The 21,816-nt window shown below is 36.4% G+C and overlaps 1 protein-coding gene across 2 annotated transcripts in view; it reads right to left on the bottom strand.

Annotated features, from left to right (window-relative positions):
- The window catches only part of ENPP1 (ectonucleotide pyrophosphatase/phosphodiesterase 1), a 73,277-nt gene that overhangs the window by 21,229 nt on the left and 30,232 nt on the right, over positions 1-21,816 (bottom strand). Inside the window, exons 2-13 of one of the 2 annotated variants that reach the window (NM_001206212.1) lie at positions 18,223-18,295; positions 15,462-15,578; positions 14,258-14,383; positions 13,317-13,377; positions 12,208-12,305; positions 10,263-10,342; positions 9,288-9,407; positions 6,764-6,873; positions 4,189-4,254; positions 3,812-3,884; positions 1,564-1,672; positions 235-366 (exon numbers count right to left, since the gene is read on the bottom strand). In NM_001206212.1, the coding sequence (NP_001193141.1) occupies positions 235-366; positions 1,564-1,672; positions 3,812-3,884; positions 4,189-4,254; positions 6,764-6,873; positions 9,288-9,407; positions 10,263-10,342; positions 12,208-12,305; positions 13,317-13,377; positions 14,258-14,383; positions 15,462-15,578; positions 18,223-18,295 (1,165 nt within the window). The remainder of the gene's footprint in view (positions 1-234; positions 367-1,563; positions 1,673-3,811; positions 3,885-4,188; positions 4,255-6,763; positions 6,874-9,287; positions 9,408-10,262; positions 10,343-12,207; positions 12,306-13,316; positions 13,378-14,257; positions 14,384-15,461; positions 15,579-18,222; positions 18,296-21,816) is intronic. The other variant, XM_010808572.4, reaches the window with a different exon arrangement.

Below are 21,816 nucleotides of genomic sequence, written 5' to 3'. Positions count from 1 at the left end.
GAATTCACCTGCTAATGCAGGAGATGCAAGAGATGCAGGTTCAATCCCTGGGAAGAAGATCCCCTACAGTAGGAAATGGCAACCCACTCCAGTATTCCTTCCTGAAGAATCCTATGGACAGAGGAGCCTGGCAGGCTACAGTCTATGGGGTTACAAAGAGTCAGACACAACTGAGCACGTACACACTAGTTGTAAATATAATCATATTCAAAATTAGCACAGAGATATACTTACATGAATAGTATTTATCTGGAACATCAGAGGGTCTCAGTCGAGCTGCGGGTCCATATACAACTTTATAATCTTTAGTATCTCCCAAGTATTTATTCAGATACACATATTTCTTACAACTGCCTTGTTCCATGCCTAGGAGAAAAAAAAAAATCCCCAAACATGTCGCAACCTTAATAAAAAACCTTTAACATGTAGGACAGAATTTCTTTCACTTTCAGAATTAAAATCAATAAACATGAGGTCAGCACTCATGATGGGCTTCCTAGGTGGTGCTAGTGGTAAAGAACCTGCCTGTCAGTGCAGAATACTTAAAAGATGTGGGTTCGATCCCTGGGTCAGGAAGATTCCCTGGAGGAGGGCATGGCAACTCGCTCTAGTATTCCTGCTTGGAGAAACCCATGGACAGAGGAGCCTGGTGGGCTACCAGTCCATGGGGTCACAAAGAGTAGAACATGACTGAAGTGACTTAGCACACATGCAGGCAGCACTTATGATAGTTGAACATCTAACAGGTAAGACACAGAGTTTCACATATATCTACCACTTCGCTTAAAAAAAATATTTTCCCTTCTCTCCATCTAAAATTAGTTCAGTGTTTCTTATTTATGTATTACAATATTTTTATGTGAATGAGGAAGAATATCACAGTTTTAGCCTGAGTATGAAAGCACAGTTATTTTCTCAGAATCAACTAGTATATTAACTAGGAGTATAAAACACTCATCTCATTTTCAGACTGGAGGCTTCTTTAGAATACATCTTCTTAGGACTGTTTCTAGAAATAGTTTTCAATAATTATTTCTGAAGCAAACAATAATAACAACAAGAGCAAACAAAAAGAAGCTTTTTCTGATTTTCCTGTATACACATGGCTTTTACAGTCCCAAGTCTGCATACAAACATGTTTTAAAGGTCACAGTAAATAAGAGTTAGATCAAAATACTGCCAAAATTAACACATACTCCCTTTAAAAGTCAGATTTATCATTCTAGAGAAAATAGAAGAAGCACATAATAATCTGTTCAAAGTATGCCTAAAATGTTTAGAGTAGATTTACCAAAATTTAATATTGAAAAAATAACTCTCCAAGTTTCTAATGTAAGTCTTCCCCAAATCAGGAGATAAGTGCGTTGTGGTTAATAAGCTCATAGGTGTCTGTGAGTTCTGTGTTTTATTTGTATGTTATATTTAATGTAATGTTTTCTAAAGATTCTCCACAAGGAATAATTAGCTATAAAAGTCAGAGGAAATAATAAAACATTAATCAATCAAGTAAACTTTTGGAAGCTCCATTTAACCTGAAAGATAAAGGATATAAACCCAGGTTACCATGATCTGAAATAAGGATGAGGTTCAAGCATCTATGCAAGTTCAGCTCCTTCAGACCATCCATCAGCATGCCAACCATGTTGTCAACCCTCTGCAAAGCTCTGATGACCTAAGAAAGGGAAACAATCTCATGTCATGCAGTTAAAAGTATTCATGGAATGCTTCTTAGAGTTCTGTGTACTTAATTTTTTAAAACTAGAACTTCTAAGAATAAAACCCATTATTTCCAAACAAACTGCATTATTTTGCATACGAATGTCACAAGGACACAGAATGGCATATGGTTTTGGCAAACTGCCTTTGGTATTTCTCTCCTCCTCTCTCCCAGCAAAATCACCTGAGGGAAATTCTTGTGCAGCTTTGCCTATAGCAAACCAGTCTAATCTTTACTTATAGTCTGTATATTTTACTCTATTACGAAACACGCTCTTTCAACATGATCTCACATTGACTGAAAGATATCCAAGTAACATGGACTGGAATTTTTAAGAATTAAGATAAAGTAAGTTTTGATGAGCCAATAATACTAGCGTTTAACCAAGTTTATAAATTAATGAATATGATTTGAAAAGTAATGGACTGAACCCTGAATGAAGATAAATCAGAAAAGCAGTTATGTTGGGAAATCTTTCAATTCAGTTCAGTTCATTCGCTCAGTCGTGTCCAACTCCCTGTGACCCCATGAACCGCAGGATGCCAGGCCTCCCTGTCAATCATCAACTCCCACAGTTCATCCAAACTTATGTCCATTGAGTCAGTGATGCCATCCAACCATCTCAGCCTCTGTCATCCCCTTCTCCTCCTGCCCTCAATCTTTCCCAGCATCAGGGTCTTTTCAAATGAGTCAGCTCTTTGCATCAGGTGACCAAAATATTAGAGTTTCAGCTTCAACATCAGTCCTTCCAATGAACACCCAGGACTGATCTCCTTTAGGATGGACTGGTTGGATCTCCTTGCAGTCCAAGGGACTCTCAAGAGTCTTCTCCAACAACACAGTTCAAAAGCATCAATTCTTCTGCACTCAGCTTTTTTTATTGTCCAACTCTCACATCCATACATGACTACTGGAAAAACCATAGCCTTCACTACATGGACCTTTGTTGACAAAGTAATGTCTCTGCTTTTGAATATGCTATCTAGGTTGGTCATAACTTTCCTTCCAAGGAGTAAGCGTCTTTTATTTTCATGGCTGCAATCACCATCTGCAGTGATTTTGGAGCACCCAAAATAAAGTCAGCCACTGTTTCCACTCTTTCCCCATCTATTTGCCATGAAGTGATGGGACCGGATGCCATGATCTTCGTTTTCTGAATGTTGAGCTTCAAGCCAACTTTTTCACTTTCCTCTTTCACTTTCATCAAGAGGCTTTTTAGTTCTTCTTCACTTTCTGCCATAAGGGTGGTGTCATCTGCATATCTGAGGTTATTGGTATTTCTCCTGGCAATCTTGATTCCAGCTTGTGCTTCATCCAGCCCAGTGTTTCTCATGATGTACTCTGCATATAAGTTAAATAAGCAGGGTGACAATATACAGCCTTGACGTACTCCTTTTCCTATTTGGAACCAGTCTGTTGTTCCATGTCCAGTTCTAACTGTTGCTTCCAGACCTGCATACAGGTTTCTCAAGAGGGAAATCTTTAGTGAACAGAAAAGTAATACTGGTCTTAAAATTTATATGATCTGATCCTTTACAAAATGATCCTTAGAGTTACTTGTAGCCAAACTTACCTAGAGATGGATCTTGATAGTGAAAGAATAAAACTTATATTAGCATCTGGCCAATTGTTTAGACTAACATAAGAGGTACGGGAAACTTCCCTCAGTCTAGTGATGGCAGGACCGCACTGTCAGCCATGCATCTCCCACCTCTAAGAAAGAGCATCTCTGCTGAGCTGATGGACAAAATCAAAGCCAGGGCACACAGCATTGTTAACTACATTGAAGTCACTGGAGATAGGTTTTGCTGGAAAGAGTACAAAGGGTGGAGTGTGACAGGTCTCATTTGAAATTAAAAATGCAGAATTTAACTCATCATTTGTTCAATTCAGCACCATAGATAGTGTAAAATCAAACAATGCTCCCAGTTCCTTTTGATTAAAGTGCATCATTGTAGTTTAATAGAAATGTCCTTAATACTCTTTCCAGAAATCATGGATTCTTATAGAATAATCAAGAAATCTGCTTCAAAGCAAGGTTCAGTTAGATGCTACCAGGTTTAATGAAAAAACCACTGATAAAAATGTACTTACTTCACTGCTGACTGGTCCATAAGAGTGACCCGAAGAATCTGGTTCTTCTAAATACAGAGTGTAAAAGTGTGGTCTAAATCAAACAGTATCAAAATGTAATATTTTATGAACACATTGTAAAACAGAATAGAAAGAATAATTCAACAAATGATAGTGAATAAAAGTTATACAGCACTGGGGTAACATTTCTAAAAGTGCTGAGAAATAATTTACATGTTTAGAATTCTTCGAAACGCAGCTATAATAGTCACTAAAAAGTTCATTTGGATGTAAAACATCATAGCCAATAGCAAATTTTTCTATCTTCTATTTAAAATATTCAGACATTTTTATAAAACAAATGAGTATTTTATGGTAGAAATTAATCATCTACATACCTTTCATCTTTAGGAAGCTGTAGCCACTTAAGAATGGCTAAAATTCTTTCTTCAAATGGTACTGAACTAAAATGAAAGATAAAATGAAACAAATATGTGACGAGTATTAGGGTTTAAAATATCAATGTGTGTCTTACTGAAAACTGCATTCAGAGAGATTAAAACAATTCAAGACATCAAATATGTTTGAAGTAATGTAAGAGTTTCATCTGAAAACTTAAAATTGTTTTCCCGACCTAGGAACAAATATTAAGTTTTTACACATATGAAAGTTGTTGTTGTTCATTATTATTCAGTTACCCAGTCATGTCTGACTCTGCAACACCACAGACTACAGCACACCAAGCCTCCCTGCCCCTCACCATCCCCCAAAGTTTGCCCAAGTTCATGTCCACTGCATCAGTGATGCTATCCAGCCACCTCATCCTCTGATGTCCTCTTCTCCTTCTGCCCTCAATCTTTCCCAGCATCAAGGACATCAGTGAGTCAGCTGTTTGCATCAGATGACCAAAATACTGGAGCTTCAGCTTCAGCATCAATCCTTCCAATGAGTATTCAGGATTGATTTCCCTTAAGATTTACTGGTTTGATCTCCTTGCTGTTAAGGGACTTTCAGGAGTCTTTTCCAGCACCACAGTTTGAAGGCATCAATTCTTTGGCATTCTGCCTTCTTTACGGTCTCATGACCACTGGGAAGACCACAGTCTTAACTATATTGGACCTTCTTTCGGCAGTGATGTCTCTGCTTTTCAACACACTGTCCAGGTTTGTCACAGCTTTCCTGCCAAGAAGCAATCATCTTCTGATTTCATGGCTGCAGTCACCATCTGCAGTGATTTTTAGAGCCCAAGAAGAGGAAATATGTCACTATTTCCACTCCCTCTTCTATTTGCCATGAAGTAATGGGGCTAGATGCCATGATCTTAAGTCTTTTTTTTTTTTTTTAATATTTAGCTTTAAACTGGCTCTTTCACTTTTATCCTTCACCCTCATCAAGAGGCTCTTTAGTTCCTGTTCACTTTCTGCCACTGGAGTGGTATCATCTGCATATCTGATGTTGTTTTTCCCGCATATCTTGATTCCAGCTTGTAACTTAACTAGCCCCGCATTACTCATGATATTCTCAGAGTATAGGTTAAACAAACAGAAAGTTTGTAAAAAACAAAAATGAAAGTTGTAGTTGGGTCTAAAAACTTGCTTCCCATTTTCTACCTGAGGATTTTATTCCTGTACCTCAGAATAGGAACTGCCATGTCATGAATAACCCAAGTGTCAATCAATATACTCTTTAAAGGGGACCTCTCTGGTGGCTCAGATGGTAAAGCGTCTGTGTACAACGCGGTAGACCCGGGTTTGATCCCTGGGTTGGGAAGATCCCCTGGAGAAGGAAATGGCAATCCACTCCAGGACTATTGCCTGGAAAATCCCATGGACAGAGGAGCCTGGTAGGCCACAGTCCATGGGGTCGCAAAGAGTTGGACACGACTGAGTGACTTCACTTTCTTTTCATGAAGATGAACTCACTCATTGATGACTCTCAGTAAAATTGGGAAATGGACACTTGTTGGGCAGACAGTTCTCCAGGCAACAGTTTTTGGGCAGAATTAATGACATCTTCCTCTGGGCACAGAATTTTGTTTATAAGTCTCCATCAAAGTGCTTGCCCAACCCCAAGTACACTAGGTTGTTCCTTGAGAAGATTTCTATCAGAACTTGAGAGGCCAGAGAACATGTACCACTAGTCTGCAAAATTCTCCAGGTCTAAGACAGTGCCTGGTGCAGAGAATCTCAATTACCACCTATGGAATGAAATTAATGGCAAATAACAAGGTGCTCACATGAACCACAGAGAATCAACAGTAGCCTAAGGTTACAAAAGAAAATACGCATTTCTTGTTTGGAATTTATGAACTTTCCCTTTCGTCCCTCAAATACACTATCGTATTGGTTTTATGACATAAATTCCCCAAGTATAAGCCAAATTATTTTGCTAGTCTCACTAAAATAATCCGAAGGGAGTCTTCCAGGAAAAAAGTCGTGTGTTTTGTTTTTTTTTTCCCCACAATACCACACGGATTTTGAATATCACAGGGAGATTACTCTAATCAGTTCCACTATAGATGGAATGTTTAAAAAAGTAATTTGAAAATGCAAATCTAGAGGTGCCATTAATATCTTCTTTCAAATAGTATTTTTGGACACCAAAGGGTCACTCCTACCTATGTCCCTTTAATACTTTCAGCTCCTTCTCCTAGTTCTTTCTTCCTGGAGTGAAAATATTCAGGACCCCTACTTTCACCAGGACTTCAATTCTTATTCCTATCCAAAGATCTGAACACAAACTCCAACATGTTACCACCAGTGCTTTCTAGAAAAACTCCACAAAAAAAAAAAAAAAAACACCTCATCTAGTTTTACTATCTACCATCCATTTAAAACTCTTTGAAATAGAGTTCTTATTTTGATAGGTCTCATTTTTCAGATAACATATCATTCAAATGCTAGAACTCAGGCTGTGATAAGAAAATAAACTGTTCTGTGTTATAGGTCCTAGAAAAAGTACAGTTATACATACACATTATAGATTTTATAGATGTCCGGGAAAATTCCATTGATTTTCACATCTGATCCTGGCCAAAAAAATGTGCCTGTCTTCAGGCCTTGATATTTAGCTGTCAGCCAAATCTGGAGAAGACAGAGAAGGAAAATTAGGAAACTATGTAAGCACTGATTTCTTAGGAAACTGTGTTCACACAACTGCCAATGCTTTCGTCTCCAATGCTAGAAAGTTTTGATGTCAATAAGCTCCAGCAGTTAAGACTACAAAACAACCATGAAATGTGACTTTGAACAGCAGCAAAAAGAAATTAAATAATCAGAAATTAAATTAACTTAAAGAATATAAACAATTGGTAACTCCTGCAACTTTTATAGACTTGCTTCTACTTAATAAGCTTCTGTTAAAAGAAAAAAAAATCACAAGAAAAGAAAAATTCACAAATATACATATCTTTAACTTATTGACATATTTTGCTTATGTAACTTAATATTTATTGAGCACTTATTATTGCCAGTTACAGTTCTAAATGGTACTCATATAAGCAACTTAGATTATTAATAATCATCACAATAATTCTATGAGGTAGTTAACAGAATTATATACAGTACAGAAAACTGAGGCACAGAAAGATTACTTTGCCCAAAATTCATGATTTTAAATGTCAGAGCTAAAAATCTGAAATTATAACTTGCAAATTAACATCATTCTCTTTTCCTCCTAAAAGAGATATCAGATCAGATCAGATCAGTTGCTCAGTCATGTCTGACTCTTTGCGACCCCATGAATCGCAGCATGCCAGGCAGGCCTCCCTGTCCATCACCAGCTCCCGGAGTTCACTCAGACTCACGTCTATCGAGTCAGTGATGCCATCCAGCCATCTCATCCTCTGTCATCCCCTTCTCCTCCTGCCCCCAATCCCTCCCAGCATCAGAGTCTTTTCCAATGAGTCAATTCTTCGCATGAGGTGGCCAAAGTACTGGAGTTTCAGCTTTAGCATCATACCTTCCAAAGAAATCCCAGGGCTGATCTCCTTTAGAATGGACTGGTTGGATCTCCTTGCAGTCCAAGGGACTCTCAAGAGTCTTCTCCAACACCACAGTTCAAAAGCATCAATTCTTCGGCGCTCAGCCTTCTTCAGAGTCCAACTCTCACATTCACACATGACCACAGGAAAAACCACAGCCTTGACTAGACGGACCTTTGTTGGCAAAGTAATGTCTCTGCTTTTGAATATGCTATCTAGGTTGGTCATCACTTTCCTTCCAAGGAGTAAGCGTCTTTTAATTTCATGGCTGCAGTCACCATCTGCACTGATTTTGGAGCCCAGAAAAATAAAGTCTGACACTGTTTCCACTGTTTCCCCATCTATTTCCCATGAAGTGATGGGACCAGATGCCATGATCTTCGTTTTCTGAATGTTGAGCTTTAGGCCAACTTTTTCACTCTCCACTTTCACCTTCATCAAGAGGCTTTTGAATTCCTCTTCACCTTCTGCCATAAGGGTGGTGTCATCTGCATATCTGAGGTTATTGATATTTCTCCCGGCAATCTTGATTCCAGCTTGTGTTTCTTTCAGCCCAGAGTTTCTCATGATGTACTCTGCATATAAGTTAAATAAACAGGGTGACAATATACAGCCTTGACGAACTCCTTTTTCTATTTGGAACCAGTCTGTTGTTCCATGTCCAGTTCTAACTGTTGCTTCCTGACCTGCATACAAATTTCTCAAGAGGCAGATCAGGTGGTCTGGTATTCCCATCTCTTTCAGAATTTTCCACAGTTTATTGTGATCCACACAGTCCAAGGCTTTGGCATAGTCAATAAAGCAGAAATAGATGTTTTTCTGGAACTCTCTTGCTTTTTCCATGATCCAGCAGATGTTGGCAATTTGATATCTGGTTCCTCTGCCTTTTCTAAAACCAGCTTGAACATCAGGAAGTTCACGGTTCACGTATTGCTGAAGCCTGGCTTGGAGAATTTTGAGCATTACTTTACTAGCGTGTGAGATGAGTGCAATTGTGCGGTAGTTTGAGCATTCTTTGGCATTGCCTTTCTTTGGGATTGGAATGAAAACTGACCTTTTCGAGATATCAAGACTATTCAAATAGACCTTTTAGAATTGTTGCGGCTATTTTTAAAAATTAAAAAGGAGAACACATCTAAATCACAATCAGGGAGAATCTTCTAAGTCAGCAAATGCAGACAGTCATAGTTTACTCCTGAAGAAACAATTAGCTTTGTGTAGATCAAAATATTACCCCCAGATTACTGCTCTTTGCTACTAGGACAAAAAGGTATCATTAAGCAGAAAATAAAACTGGCTCAGAATAACCTGAACCCTACTCTGGAATAAAATATACAAAGATATAAACTATATTTAGAGTTATCTGCATTTACCTTTATTTGCATAAGGATTACACAAACACAGTAGAGTAAATAGGTTCTTAAAAACTCCAGGGGATCTGTCATTTTACTCTGATAGAAACAGATGAGAATAATAAAAAATAATTTTAATAGCTAAATTAAATAAACAACTCACTGGTTCTCCTTTGTACCACTCTGGGTTAAATTTCTCTTTGTTTTTAAGTGCAAAGTTAGCGTTCATTTGGGGATCATATATATTATTGTCAATGATGCCATGGGATTCCGGATAAAGTCCCTAAAATATATAAAATACAAGTTTTATGCAAGTTGTGAGTTTTTAATGTTAAGGTTACAGAACAAAATCATCAGAGAGAAATACACAACTGAAGCTACAAGGAACTTAACCTAGCTTAAGAAGAGAAGAACAAAACACTGCATATGATCAAAATACAACCAACTGCTTAAGGTTTTATGTAGTACTTGTGTTTTAATTTATGTAATAGGAGAAAATACATTAGGAATGGTAGCAGCCTCTTAATTTTGAAAAAAGTACTGAGATGTCCTTTTGGATTGCTCAGTGAAAAATTTCTGCATAACAGAATCCTTTTTGATTGGGTTCAAGAATAGCTTGTACCAATATAAGTCAAAGTATTAATTCTGTGGCCTTGAGGCCTAAGGAATTCTACATTTTTTTTTTCTGGATCCAAATTAAATCTGAAAGTGAAGCAAAAAGAGAGCTGTAATCACATCTAGAGTCAGGTAAAGTGGTTTGCTTAGACTCAAACATTGAAATGATTGGAAAGACGGCTGAGGACCTGTGAGTGCAATCTGGGGCTCAAATAAAGTAAGCTAAAAACTAATCAGAAAGAACAGAACCTAAGAATCTTAAAGGGAATTAAGAAATCATTTCTTGGAGTCTTCAATCACCTCTTTTCATGTATGGGAAATGGAGACCCAGAAGGTAAGGTGACTTTCCAAGGTCACAACGTGTTAGTAGAAGAATAAGAACCAGAACCTCAGTTTTCCTGCTTAACTACACAATGAAAAAGAAGTTATTTTTTTCTGATCTGAAATCTGATTATTCTCTTGAAAAATGTTATATTTACATCTCACTTTTGTGAACATATAAAAATTGAAATGCAGAGCTTACTGTGACAATGCTGTAGTGATTGGGGAAAGTTTTTGTTGGATATACTGGTCTCATGTTTTTAGTATATGTCCCACAGGTTTCTACAAGGGGAAAAAAAGATTGTTATTAAATACAACTGACAATCTGTTTCCTTCATTTAGCGTTGGTACCACAGACTTCTGAGTAGTACTAAAACATAAATCCAGAAGGGATTTACAACCATATAAAAATTCAGGGTGAATTACAAAGCAACATTGTAGATTCAAACTCAATGCTGAGAGCTAGTTTTTCTTCTTAGTTAAAAAAAATTAAAATAATTAATCCAATGGAATATTTACCCCATACTTACTAATAACAATACTAATAATATTATGGTCCAGATGGACCATAATGATGCTTGCTAGATCTTTGCTATTACTTGGTGGTAACATATCTAAATACAAGATGTAGTTTTTAAAAAAACAAACAGCCAAAACAAAACTACAAACATCCACAGTAGCTAACTCAGCAAAATGAAAACAAGAATGAAGCAGTAGCTAGGAGGACAGTGTCCCACCCCAAAGTCCAAACCAGTTAACTCTAGACAAATTCAACACTGCTTTAATGATTAAAGGTATCTTCTGGCTTCAAGTATTAATACAAGAAGGACAGAGTCAAACTGTTCCTGATTTAGCCCTAGTGTCACATCCTTCGTCTGCCTCTATGACGGAAGGAACATATAACTAATGATTCTAGCATTTCAATACCTCATACCTGAAAGTGTTCCTCAGGCTGGTACATGTCTCTCTATCTCACTGCATTCCAAACAGTTCAGAATTACAGGCTACACTTCCTAATTACCCAAAGCAAGGACTTAAGTTAACTATGCATTGAGTTCCCTTTCAATTTCACATATAGGTACCTAAGGCTCCTTAATTCTGAACTCAGGATATTGTATTTGATGCTATGGAAACCAACTTTCCTCCTGATGATAACAAAGGGCCAGACGCAAGCTTCAAAGCCCATGAGCCTAGCTGATAAAACAGAGTCTTTCTTGTCCATGTAAGCTCTTTCCTGAAGACTTTTATGTCAAACGATTATTTATAAAAACTTTCTTCCCAGTAGAAATTAAAAATTGAAATTTTTAGAAGTTCTCCAAATATCAGTTTCTTACAAAAGAAGTACAATAAATGTACCTATGTGATTATGGAGAGTGATTTTGACATTCAAATATTCAAGTCCAGTAAATAATGTCCCAGAACTCCAGAAGAACACTAAAATAGTGAATTTACTTATCTCCATTTCAGTCCAGTATTACACTGTGGCTATTTAAATACTGATCACTGATAACAAGCAATGTTCTTCAGCTTTTATACCCATATTTAATTTTTTATTTTTTCAATAACAACGATACGAGTGATAACCATATTACTGGTGGTTAATGTGATTTAAAACTTTTGCATTCGTACTAAGAGAAGACTATTCTACTACTGCATTACTAACTTATATAATAATCATTTAATTAAGGCTTTAATTGAGATAAAGAAATTGGAAGGATGACTCATGATACTAAAGGATAAATAACAAGTAAATATTCTATGTCTGCACTACTAGATTCATATAAGAAATACCTTCAGTCTTTGAAATTCTACTTTAAGATGTAGTCATATTAGATAAATAAATATATAAATAGTTTGTCCACAAAATGAATCCAAAAGTCTAAGAAAAAAAAAAAGTATGCCTTATCCTTAACATCTGTAACCAAGGGATAAAAATCCTAAGATAATCATTATTATCTTAGAGTTGTTTAAAAGGCAGTTTTAGAACAATTATAATATTAAAGACTAGGTCCTTATCACTAGGGTTTAACTCTTTTACAACAGAGAAGTTTGGTAAAACAGATTCTGCTGTATTTTTCAAAAAAGAGACTGCCTCCTCAGTCTACTGACACTGTGACACTCCAATAGTATACTCTGAAGTTACTCACTCAGCTTGCTAATAACAGGAAGAAGTCCACCCCAAGTGTGCAAATATTCTGCCCTGAAACCATCCAAAGAAAATAAGAGGGTAGGAGGTGTTTCAAACCTGGGTAATGAGAAAGAAAGAAAAAAAATGTGTAAAGAAGAAAGAAGACACAGATCCAGTGAACATTTTCCACTGAGATAGGGATGTAATCTAAGGTAAACTAACAAGCTCAACAAGCATCTTTATAAAGAATATTTTAGAAGTGTCTATATTCATATTATGATTTTGTATTTCATCATGTACATTATCAAATAGTCCTGATTGAGCACTCACACCATTTTGAGGTACCATACAGAGACCATCATTTATGGTCCCTGCTATTCCAAAAGCTAGATGAAATGCAACCAAAATGCAATATTTCTCCAACTTGCAAGAGAATAAATATTAACAAACAGCATATTCTAAATTGTGTTCTTGTTTCTACCAGGACAGCTTTATAATGTTTAACAGTTTGGAAAAATCATTATTTTAAACATATAATATATTTCTGAAGATTAATAATTCAAATTATATGTCTCAAGTGGAACAAAGATAAACATGTCTAACTGTCATCAAATTTCCACTTTTCGAATTCTACACAAACCATTCCTGATGACCTTAGAAACATAAGGTATTGTATAAAACACTTTAAACAAAAAATATAAAATACAAATTATAAAACTATGTAACATCTTCTCATAGACATGTTATCCTGAAAATATATAAGTTAATCAAAAAAATTTTTTTAAAAGTTGTAATTTGTTATAAGTTCAACTTGAAAAACTTCAAATGAAAGTAAAGATCCTTTTTTCCTAAGAAGGAAAACAAATTCTTCCACCCAACACTCATGAACATTAAATATTCATAACCTCTCTTTTTTTTTTTTTTTCCAGTTTCTAGACCAGGAGTGGGAAGTGGGGGGTGAGGGTCATGTCATAATCACTTCTATACCACCAATGCCAAAAGAAGGCCTAACTAAAAATAATATTGAACCAATGAATAATTATTATTATTTTTATTTTTTCAATTTGGAAAGAGAAAGAATGATACTTCTATAAAAGAAAACATGAGTATCTCAGAGTATAATCTTACCCTGCTGGACACTGTGGTTCATCAATGCTGTCACATTCTTCTTCAGCCCAACTTTTCTCCCCTAAAATATTTTCAAGAAGTACAGTGAGTTGAACACATTCAACAGAAACAATGGTCGTGATGTTTGTGAGACACATTAGGACACGTTCCCCCCAAAAAACAAAAAAGTTAACAGATACATAGATCATGTTGGGTGTGATTCTCAGGGAATAGAACAAATAGAAGTTATTCTATTTCAAAATAAGAGTTAGTTGATATCAGGAATTAAAGAATGAGTTTATAATTGCAAGACTAAAGCACATTGCTGTATTTGTGAGAACTTGAAGGCACATTTTCCATTTTCAAATTGTCATTAATAATATTTTCAACCAAAATTTATAACCCTACTTCTATCCACCGACAGAATCTTCTGCCTTAGTTCCTCTCATACAGTCAAGTTCTGTCAAAGAATTTCAAGGAACCCTGCAACACCTAGGCAAGACATCATAGTAACACCAGCTTACACAGAATCTTAGGCACTAACTTCTCTCAACATCAGGCAGACACTGTCCTCGTTTACTATGAAAGAACCTGCTACATAGTCAGCCAAGACTGTGAAGTGATTGTTCCACAAATACAGCATTAAATATGCAGCTAATATCAAAATAACATGAGGGTGTAGTAGCAGCAGAGTGTATGACTATGGATAAAAAAGACTAGCCGTGTGTAGACAATCATGATTATTAGGCTGGGTGATACAAGCTTTATTACATAGTCTCTCTATTCAGGTATATATGTTTGAAACTTTCTCTAATAAAATGCTTTTAAAATATTTTTTCAGCCAATATGGTTTGTCAATAACTATGACTTCAACTGTAAAAAGTACACCCATGCTAACCCCCTCTGAGACCTAGGAAGATGTCAGCCTGTGTCTGAACCTGGTGACGGCACAACCTCCTGACCTCGGCACACGGATCCGTGGTTGATACAACAGTCTCCCTTGTCCTTGCAGTCATCTGAACAGGAGCAAAGGCTTCGGGACAACCTTTTCTCACCACACCTGAATTTGGTGCAAGTCCATATCCGTTCTAGAAACAAATGTCAACATAACACGTTTTATGGTCCAAATTCAACATGTCCAAAATGAACACAGAATTGTCTTCTAGAATGTGATCTATGAGAGATGATGGACCATTTCTTAACCCTCAGTGACTCACAGAACTTTCCACCACAGTGGTCAATGTGAACTAACAGAAAATACGCAGGCAACAATTACTATTTCACTAAAAATCCAGAATCTCAGCATTTTAAAATGTAAATGCTGAATGAGAAGCAAGTCCAAAAGAGAAGGACTATATGTATTAATATACGTATGGCTGATCATTTTGCTGTAAGGTAAAAACTAACAAAACATTGTAAAGCAATTATACTCCAATAAAAATTAATTCAGAAAATAAAAAATAAAATGTAAACAGACATAACTTTTATTATACAACTCCCATGTCAATCTTGGCTTATTCCACCAGTCATTGCCAGAGTTCTCCAAATTTATCTAAATCTGGTTCACTCTCATTTAAATGTTATTATTGCATGGGCTTCCCTGGTGGTTCAAAAGGTAAAGAATCTGCCTGCAATGCAGGAAACCTGGGTTCAATCGCTGGGTCAGGAAGATCCCCTGAAGAAGGGAATGGCAACCCACTCCAGTATTCTTGCCTGGAAAATTCCATGGACTGAGAAGCCTGGCAGGTTAAAGTCCAAAGAGTTGGATATGACTGAGTGACAAACACTTTCACTTTCATAGGTAAAGAAGATCAAATCAAACTTTTCACAGTCTGATAGTTTTATTTTAAAGTTTAAGTGGACATCTTAAGAACTCTCTCTTTAATAAGCCCATAACAGAAAGAGTCGTATATTTTTAATCAGCCTTTTGAACTTAGGTGAAATGCAAATTAGACTATATAGGTTGTCAGCAAACATTGAAATCCAGCATGGTGCTGCCATCCATAAAATTTTTAACAAAGGCAAGGTATGTAAATTTTGTTTGTGTCAGGAAATATAAAGGACAAATTTTTTTAAATCTCAAGTGGGTTAGGTAAATCACATACCTAAAACATGCAGAACTTTCCTTTGCTCTTTTACCCCATCTTTTTACCTGCAGATTTTTACCTGGTTCTATACACGTTTCCTGGTAATCTAGACAGCAATTTCCAAGGTCAACACAAGCAGCATCACAGCGGCAGTTTCCAAATGTTCTCTCAAAACAGCGACCCTTGCAACTTTTAACTGAAAATATCGAATGAGTTAGATGTTTCTAATCATTATATAATTACAAAGCAAATATCAACTAATATATCCTAAGTTCGGTATTGAGTAGGTTTAAATATTATTTTAGAAAATACAGATGGGATGGGCAAAAAGTTAACCAAGAATCTTTTCTCAAATATCTATAGAAAGTGATGCAAACAGAAGGCAGTAACCTTACGTATCGAGTTTGCAATTTTATCTCTTGCCATAGAAACAAAAGATAATTTTTTTCTTTTATATAGTATAAATCCTACAGGGGCTAATGAAACTTAAAATTACATATAGAATATTAAATAAAGGAAAAATAAGAAGAGCTTGTTCTGAATATTTTATGTGGGGTTCTCTAAAAACTGATAATCTCTGAAAACTTCGTGATGGAAAAGAATACCTGACTTAGGTCACCCTCAGTCTGGTGTAAAGAAGTAACGTGTTTGTGCAGAACATGTTCTGCAAGACTCATTTCCCACCACACTGGATTTGTCCAGTGCACCTTCAGATCCAGCCTGGCTCCCTCTGAGAAGCTTTCCCAAACTCCCCAGTCTAGATGCTTTTTCCATTTTTTTAAAGTTTATATGAAACCTTATCCTCCCTTTCAGTCACTTAATTTCATTTGTAACTAGATCATTTGGTTAATAACCCAGTCTCAACCTGGACCACAAACTTCTTAGGAACAAAGACCACACCTGGATGCTGCCCGGCACACTGTACCCCGGGTATCCAGCAAGAGCCTTGACTACAGTTGGTACTAATAAGTTTTAGTTAAATGGACAAATGTCAGACGTGGAAGGAAAACACTTTGCACTAAAAACAACTTTACAAGACAAGGAGAATGAATGTATGGACACCAAGAGGGGGAGGAGGGCTGAGATGAATTGGGAGATTGGGACTGACATACACTATTAACTATGAATAAAATAGATAACTAATGAGAACCCACTGTATAGCTCAGGGAACTCTACTGAGTCTGTGGTGACCTAAATGGAACGGAAATCCAAAAAAGAGGGGGCATATGTATAGCTGACTTACTTTGCTGTACAGTAGAAACAAACACAACACTGCAAAGCAACTATACTCCAATAAAAATTAATTTTAAAAATTTACACTGTAACTCTTTACTAGCTATCAAGAATCATCTAGATTTAATAAAAAATAAATCAGGATGGTAAGAAAAACAATCCACTTGTAGAATAATGGAAGTCCAAAAGAAAAAAAAAAAAAAAGGAATAATCCTTGCTCTTGGTTGTAATGCTCCTCTGAGCATTACAAGAAGACACCGTCACAGAATTTAACTCATTTGATACCAGGAAATGAAGCAATTTTAAAAACATGAAATGACAATAATAATTTCTAGGGTCAAAAACACGAACTTTCCTGATCCCAGGAGGGAAAACTATTATAATAATAGCTATTACTTACAGATCATTAGTATGCTTCCATTAACTTAAAAAAGAAAATGTATTTCACCTTGAGTTTAGATTAAAATTGCTGTTTTCAATCACTCAGTTTTATTTTTATGTGCCAAACTAAACTCAAAGTGAATGAATTACTGCTTAAAGGCTACATAGGTGAACACTACAATATGCAGCTTCTTAATTTTACTAAATGCTGATATGCTTGCTCTGAATTGTTGCTGACTAAATATATAAAATTACTACATTTCATTCATTTTAAAAATAAATGACAGCTTAACAATCACTAAATTTTTTCAAAAAATGACTAATAGTATAATTATGGAATAACTGAATAGAAGGATTTGTTCAGTTTTCAAAACTGAATTCCTTAGGAATTCATCAGTGATTTAAAAGGAAGACCATCAATGATTTAAAAGGAGCAAAAATAAAAAACTACTTCAAATCCAAAATATGACTGCTACAATGTATTATGATTCAAAGTTTTATTATTTATAGTGATCTTTCCATGCTGGCGAGATTTCTGAACTTCATAAAATGAAAAATGTAAGTAACAGCTTAAAAATATCACTATTGTTTTGAAATGACTGCACTTCTAAAAGACTTACAAGCATGTAAGGATGTTTCCAGCTGCCCAGGCATGCTGTTTACCTAGTAACCTCAGGACTGCTCCAGCACCTAATGCCTTAGGGACAAAAAGTAGGAGTCCCTGGAGGAAGTCAGGGAGAGAGGCTCACAGAGCCCAGCACAAGAACCTGTCATCCATGTCTTCTTGTTTGTATCTTTGTTCTTTTTTGTTGTTTTGAGGTTTTTTACTTTTTTTTTTTTTGGTCATAGCCCCTCTCTGTTGTTTTGGGATGAAGTTTTGCAAGTAGATAGTATACAGCTAAAATAATAAAAGATCTTCAAGATAAATGTTCAAACTGGCATCAAATTTGCAATATCTATGGAGCACTCACCTCTAGAGGTAGAAATGGCAACCCACTCCAGTATTCTTGCCAGGAAAATCCCATGGACAGAGGAGCCTGGTGGGCTACAGTCCATGGGATCGCCAAAAGGTTGGACACAACTGAGCATGCACACATATGCATGGAGTACTCAAGGGATGAGGACGTAACTATTGTCTCAATCACATTCTCAAGAAGGCCATTACCCACACCTGCGCGGGGCACATACATAACACCCATGCACACATGAATTAGTATACTACTTACTTTCTTTGGCACAACTTGGTTTCAACCCAAATATACAACCAAGGATTGTTGTTAACACACAGACTGACAATACCTGTCAGGAGAAAAAAGAAAATGATGTAGTTTCAAAGCCCTTTTATTTCTTCAAATGTTTCATTTCTTTAAATACTTCCAAACATGTCGGTGCTGCTCTGTTTCCTGATCTGGGTGTTGGTCACACGACGTGTACACTTTGTAAAAACTGAAACTGCACATTTACGCTTCATGTACTTTTCTGTATGTATGTTCTACTTCAAACAAAAGATTACTTAAAGATTAGCAAACAAATCAATGCCCTCCTAGGTTAATGTAGTCAGAAATTTCCCAGTTGATGCAAGTGAATTCAGTCCAAAAACTTATAATTAAAGAAGAGGAAAGGAAAACCTAAAAAGAGATTCAATTTTCTACTTTTTAATCCATAAAAGGTAATATGATAATATCAGATGCCCCTTTTAACAGTTTTGTTACACAAACCTAAACAGTATCCTCATGTACACTGTGACAGCTTGTAAGAATGAGCAACAGACAGGATTGAAAGATTACATCCAAGACCCAAATGTTACCATAAACTATGTATAGATTTGGGGCAGGTGACTTTAACATTCCAGACACCAATTTATTCACTTATAAAATTAAAGGGCTGGACTCCCTGGATCCCTAAAAATCTTTCCAGTTCTAATATTTTGCTACCTTCTCATTCTCCAATACTCTGGACTTTAACATTTTAATATAAGTGGTTACACCATATAACTCCCAAGAACAATGACAGAAGTTTGTGAGTTAGAAAAAAAAAAAAAAAAGGAGCAGAAAAATCTACAAAATTGTCTTCAATATTTCTCAGTGGAATGGAGCTCCCGTGGCAGTTCTCTGGAATGTTACATTTCTGGACAATCCAACAAATTCTTCACTGAGCACCAACTATGTGTAAAGATTATGTTATGCACTGAAAAAAAGAGTAAGAGAGACCCCAGGGAGCTTCTGCTTTTTGGGAAAAAGCAAAGTCACAAATGGCTCATGTTTGGTTGCAGAATTCTATAGTGTTTAAAGAAGAAAGGCTAAGGTGTTTAGTGAGAAGGGGATCAGAAAAGGTTTCACCAAAGAAGCCTCTCAGCTGGGCTCTGCAAAGGGGAAATGATGGTGTGTTACTGCCAGGCAGAGCTGATGGAAGGTTAGAGAGGACAGAGTAGAGGAACCTAGTATAAAGCAAGGCCTTCAGGATGGAAGGTATATGGGAGGCAGCAGATGAATAATGAGTAGCCTCCTTTTGCAGGAACAAGAATATGAAAAGGGGAAGAGATGTAGTATGGAAAGGTGGTGTGGCATTTCCCAAAAACCAAAGTGAAGAGATAACAGAGTCAGGAGGAATGGGGGAATGGCACAGGGTGGATGGTGGATAAAGGCTTTTATGTTTTCTGAACTCATCCCCTCAAATAAAATATACTGTGTATTGACCATATGCTGGTCTGTAGACTAAGTACTGGGTACTTAGAAAAAGGAGACATGACCTCTGTCCTCAGGATGCCTACTGTCAAGGGCCTGCAGAACTAAAGAGAAATGGAGTGGCAAGAAAACTAAGGAAGCAGGTCTAACTCATTTCAAAAGAAAATGAGGGTAAAGGAAAGAAGAGTAAAAGAATAGTAGGCCTAAAATGCAACAGGGTTTAGGTCAGTTTCCTTTTTGGGAAATCAAAAACCTAAATGTATATATGTCCATTAAAAGAAATAGCCATCAGAAGAAGAGCTTGAACAAACAAGAATAGCAAACAGAACAAGGTATCAATAGAGAATACTAATAAGTGTTCTTAAGCCTTGATGTTATAAAGCGACACAAGCTTATGGAGGGATGATTCTAAAGGATCTATCAAAAACAACAAAAACTCTCTTATTGTCAACATTAAATATATAGGGGAATGAAAAAATAGTCAAACTAATCTACATTTAGCATCCTGTAATAAAATCCCATGGACAGAAGAGCCTGAAGGGCTATATAGTTCACGGGGGTTACAAAAGAGTCAGACATAACTTGGCAACTAAACAATGACAACAACTTAAACCATGAGAATTGAAGTTTTATTTCTTTGTAATAAACCTATCAAGAATAGTGTGAACAATGCCGTATCTACATTTTATCTTAAAAACCATGAAGCTTGGAGACATAAGAAAAGTTTTTGGAATGTTTTGCCTCTATGCTAGAAGAATATTTATTTGGAGTTTCCTGCTTGTTTAGAGGATCTGAATTATTTCTTAGATATTTATTGAACCAAAATAGGTACAAAGAAATCACTCCATCTTTTTTTTGTTCTCACCAATTCCCTCAAATACAGTGGTATTAACATAATGCATATTATTCTCTTTATCAAGTGCTCATCTAAATATGTGGCTACTGTGTGAAATCCTTTTGCTAAAGGCTAGAGATGCAAATGAAAGCAATTCCTATCCTGCCAGAGAAACAAAGCATGTGGACATTAAAATGAAAGATTACAATAGAATTGGATAAGAGCTACAGTAGAAATATGTAAAAAAAATAAAGCTGTGGTACATATACACAATGGAGTATTACTCAGCCATTAAAAAGAATACATTTGAATCAGTTCTAATGAGGTGGATGAAACTGGAGCCTATTATACAGAGTGAAGTAAGCCAGAAAGAAAAACACCAATACAGTATACTAACGCATATATATGGAATTTAGAGAGATGGTAACGATAACCCTGTAAGCGAGACAGCAAAAGAGACACAGATGTTTAGAACAGTCTTTTGGACTCTGTGGGAGAGGGTGAGGGTGGGATGATTTGGGAGAATGGCATTGAAACATGTATAATATCACATATGAAATGAAGCACCAGTCCAGGTTCGATGCAGGATACAGGATGCTTGGGGCTGGTGCACTGGGACGACCCAGAAGGATGGTACAGGGAGGGACATGGGAGGGGGGTTCAGGATGGAGAACACGTGTACACCCGTGGCAGATTCATGTTGATGTATGGCAAAACCAATACAATATTGTAAAGTAATTAGCCTCCAAATAAAATAAATAAATTTATATTTTAAAAAATGTTAACATGCTAACAGTACAGTGGAGAGAACGGTTATAAAAAGACATCACGAAGAGAGAGCTAGACAAAAAAGGATTTCCCTTTCAATCAATAAACTATGTCTGAGTGCCTGCAATATGCATTGCATTTCAATTCTGTGGAGAAGTACAAAATTAAAACAAAAAAGAATTTGTGGTAAAATCTCTAATCTGAGTTGATAATCTACTCAGGGAAACAACTCTAGAATTTGTTGATGATAAAGACATGAGATAGTGAAAAGCAGCCTAAGAATTAACGTACATAATGATGTGTCACCCACGCAAAGGTGCAGAAACTATTTTTTAACTGTACAGGCTAGTTGTGGTTTATCAACATGATGCCACGAAGTCCTGCAGCAAAACTAGACTGAACCAGCCAGCTCCAAGACGGCAGATAAAGTAGGATAAATGTCACCACTTTCCATGCCTTGATTTATCTCTGTGTTTCCATACCAACCCTTGAGAGCTGGAGCCTGGCCTTGACTCATCTCTGTGTTTCAAAAG

Source organism: Bos taurus, chromosome 9 (genome assembly GCF_002263795.3).
Source record: "Bos taurus isolate L1 Dominette 01449 registration number 42190680 breed Hereford chromosome 9, ARS-UCD2.0, whole genome shotgun sequence".
Classification (NCBI taxonomy): domain Eukaryota; kingdom Metazoa; phylum Chordata; class Mammalia; order Artiodactyla; family Bovidae; genus Bos; species Bos taurus.
The sequence above is the reverse complement of the archived record's forward strand: the minus strand, read 5'-3'. Positions and strand labels throughout refer to the sequence as shown.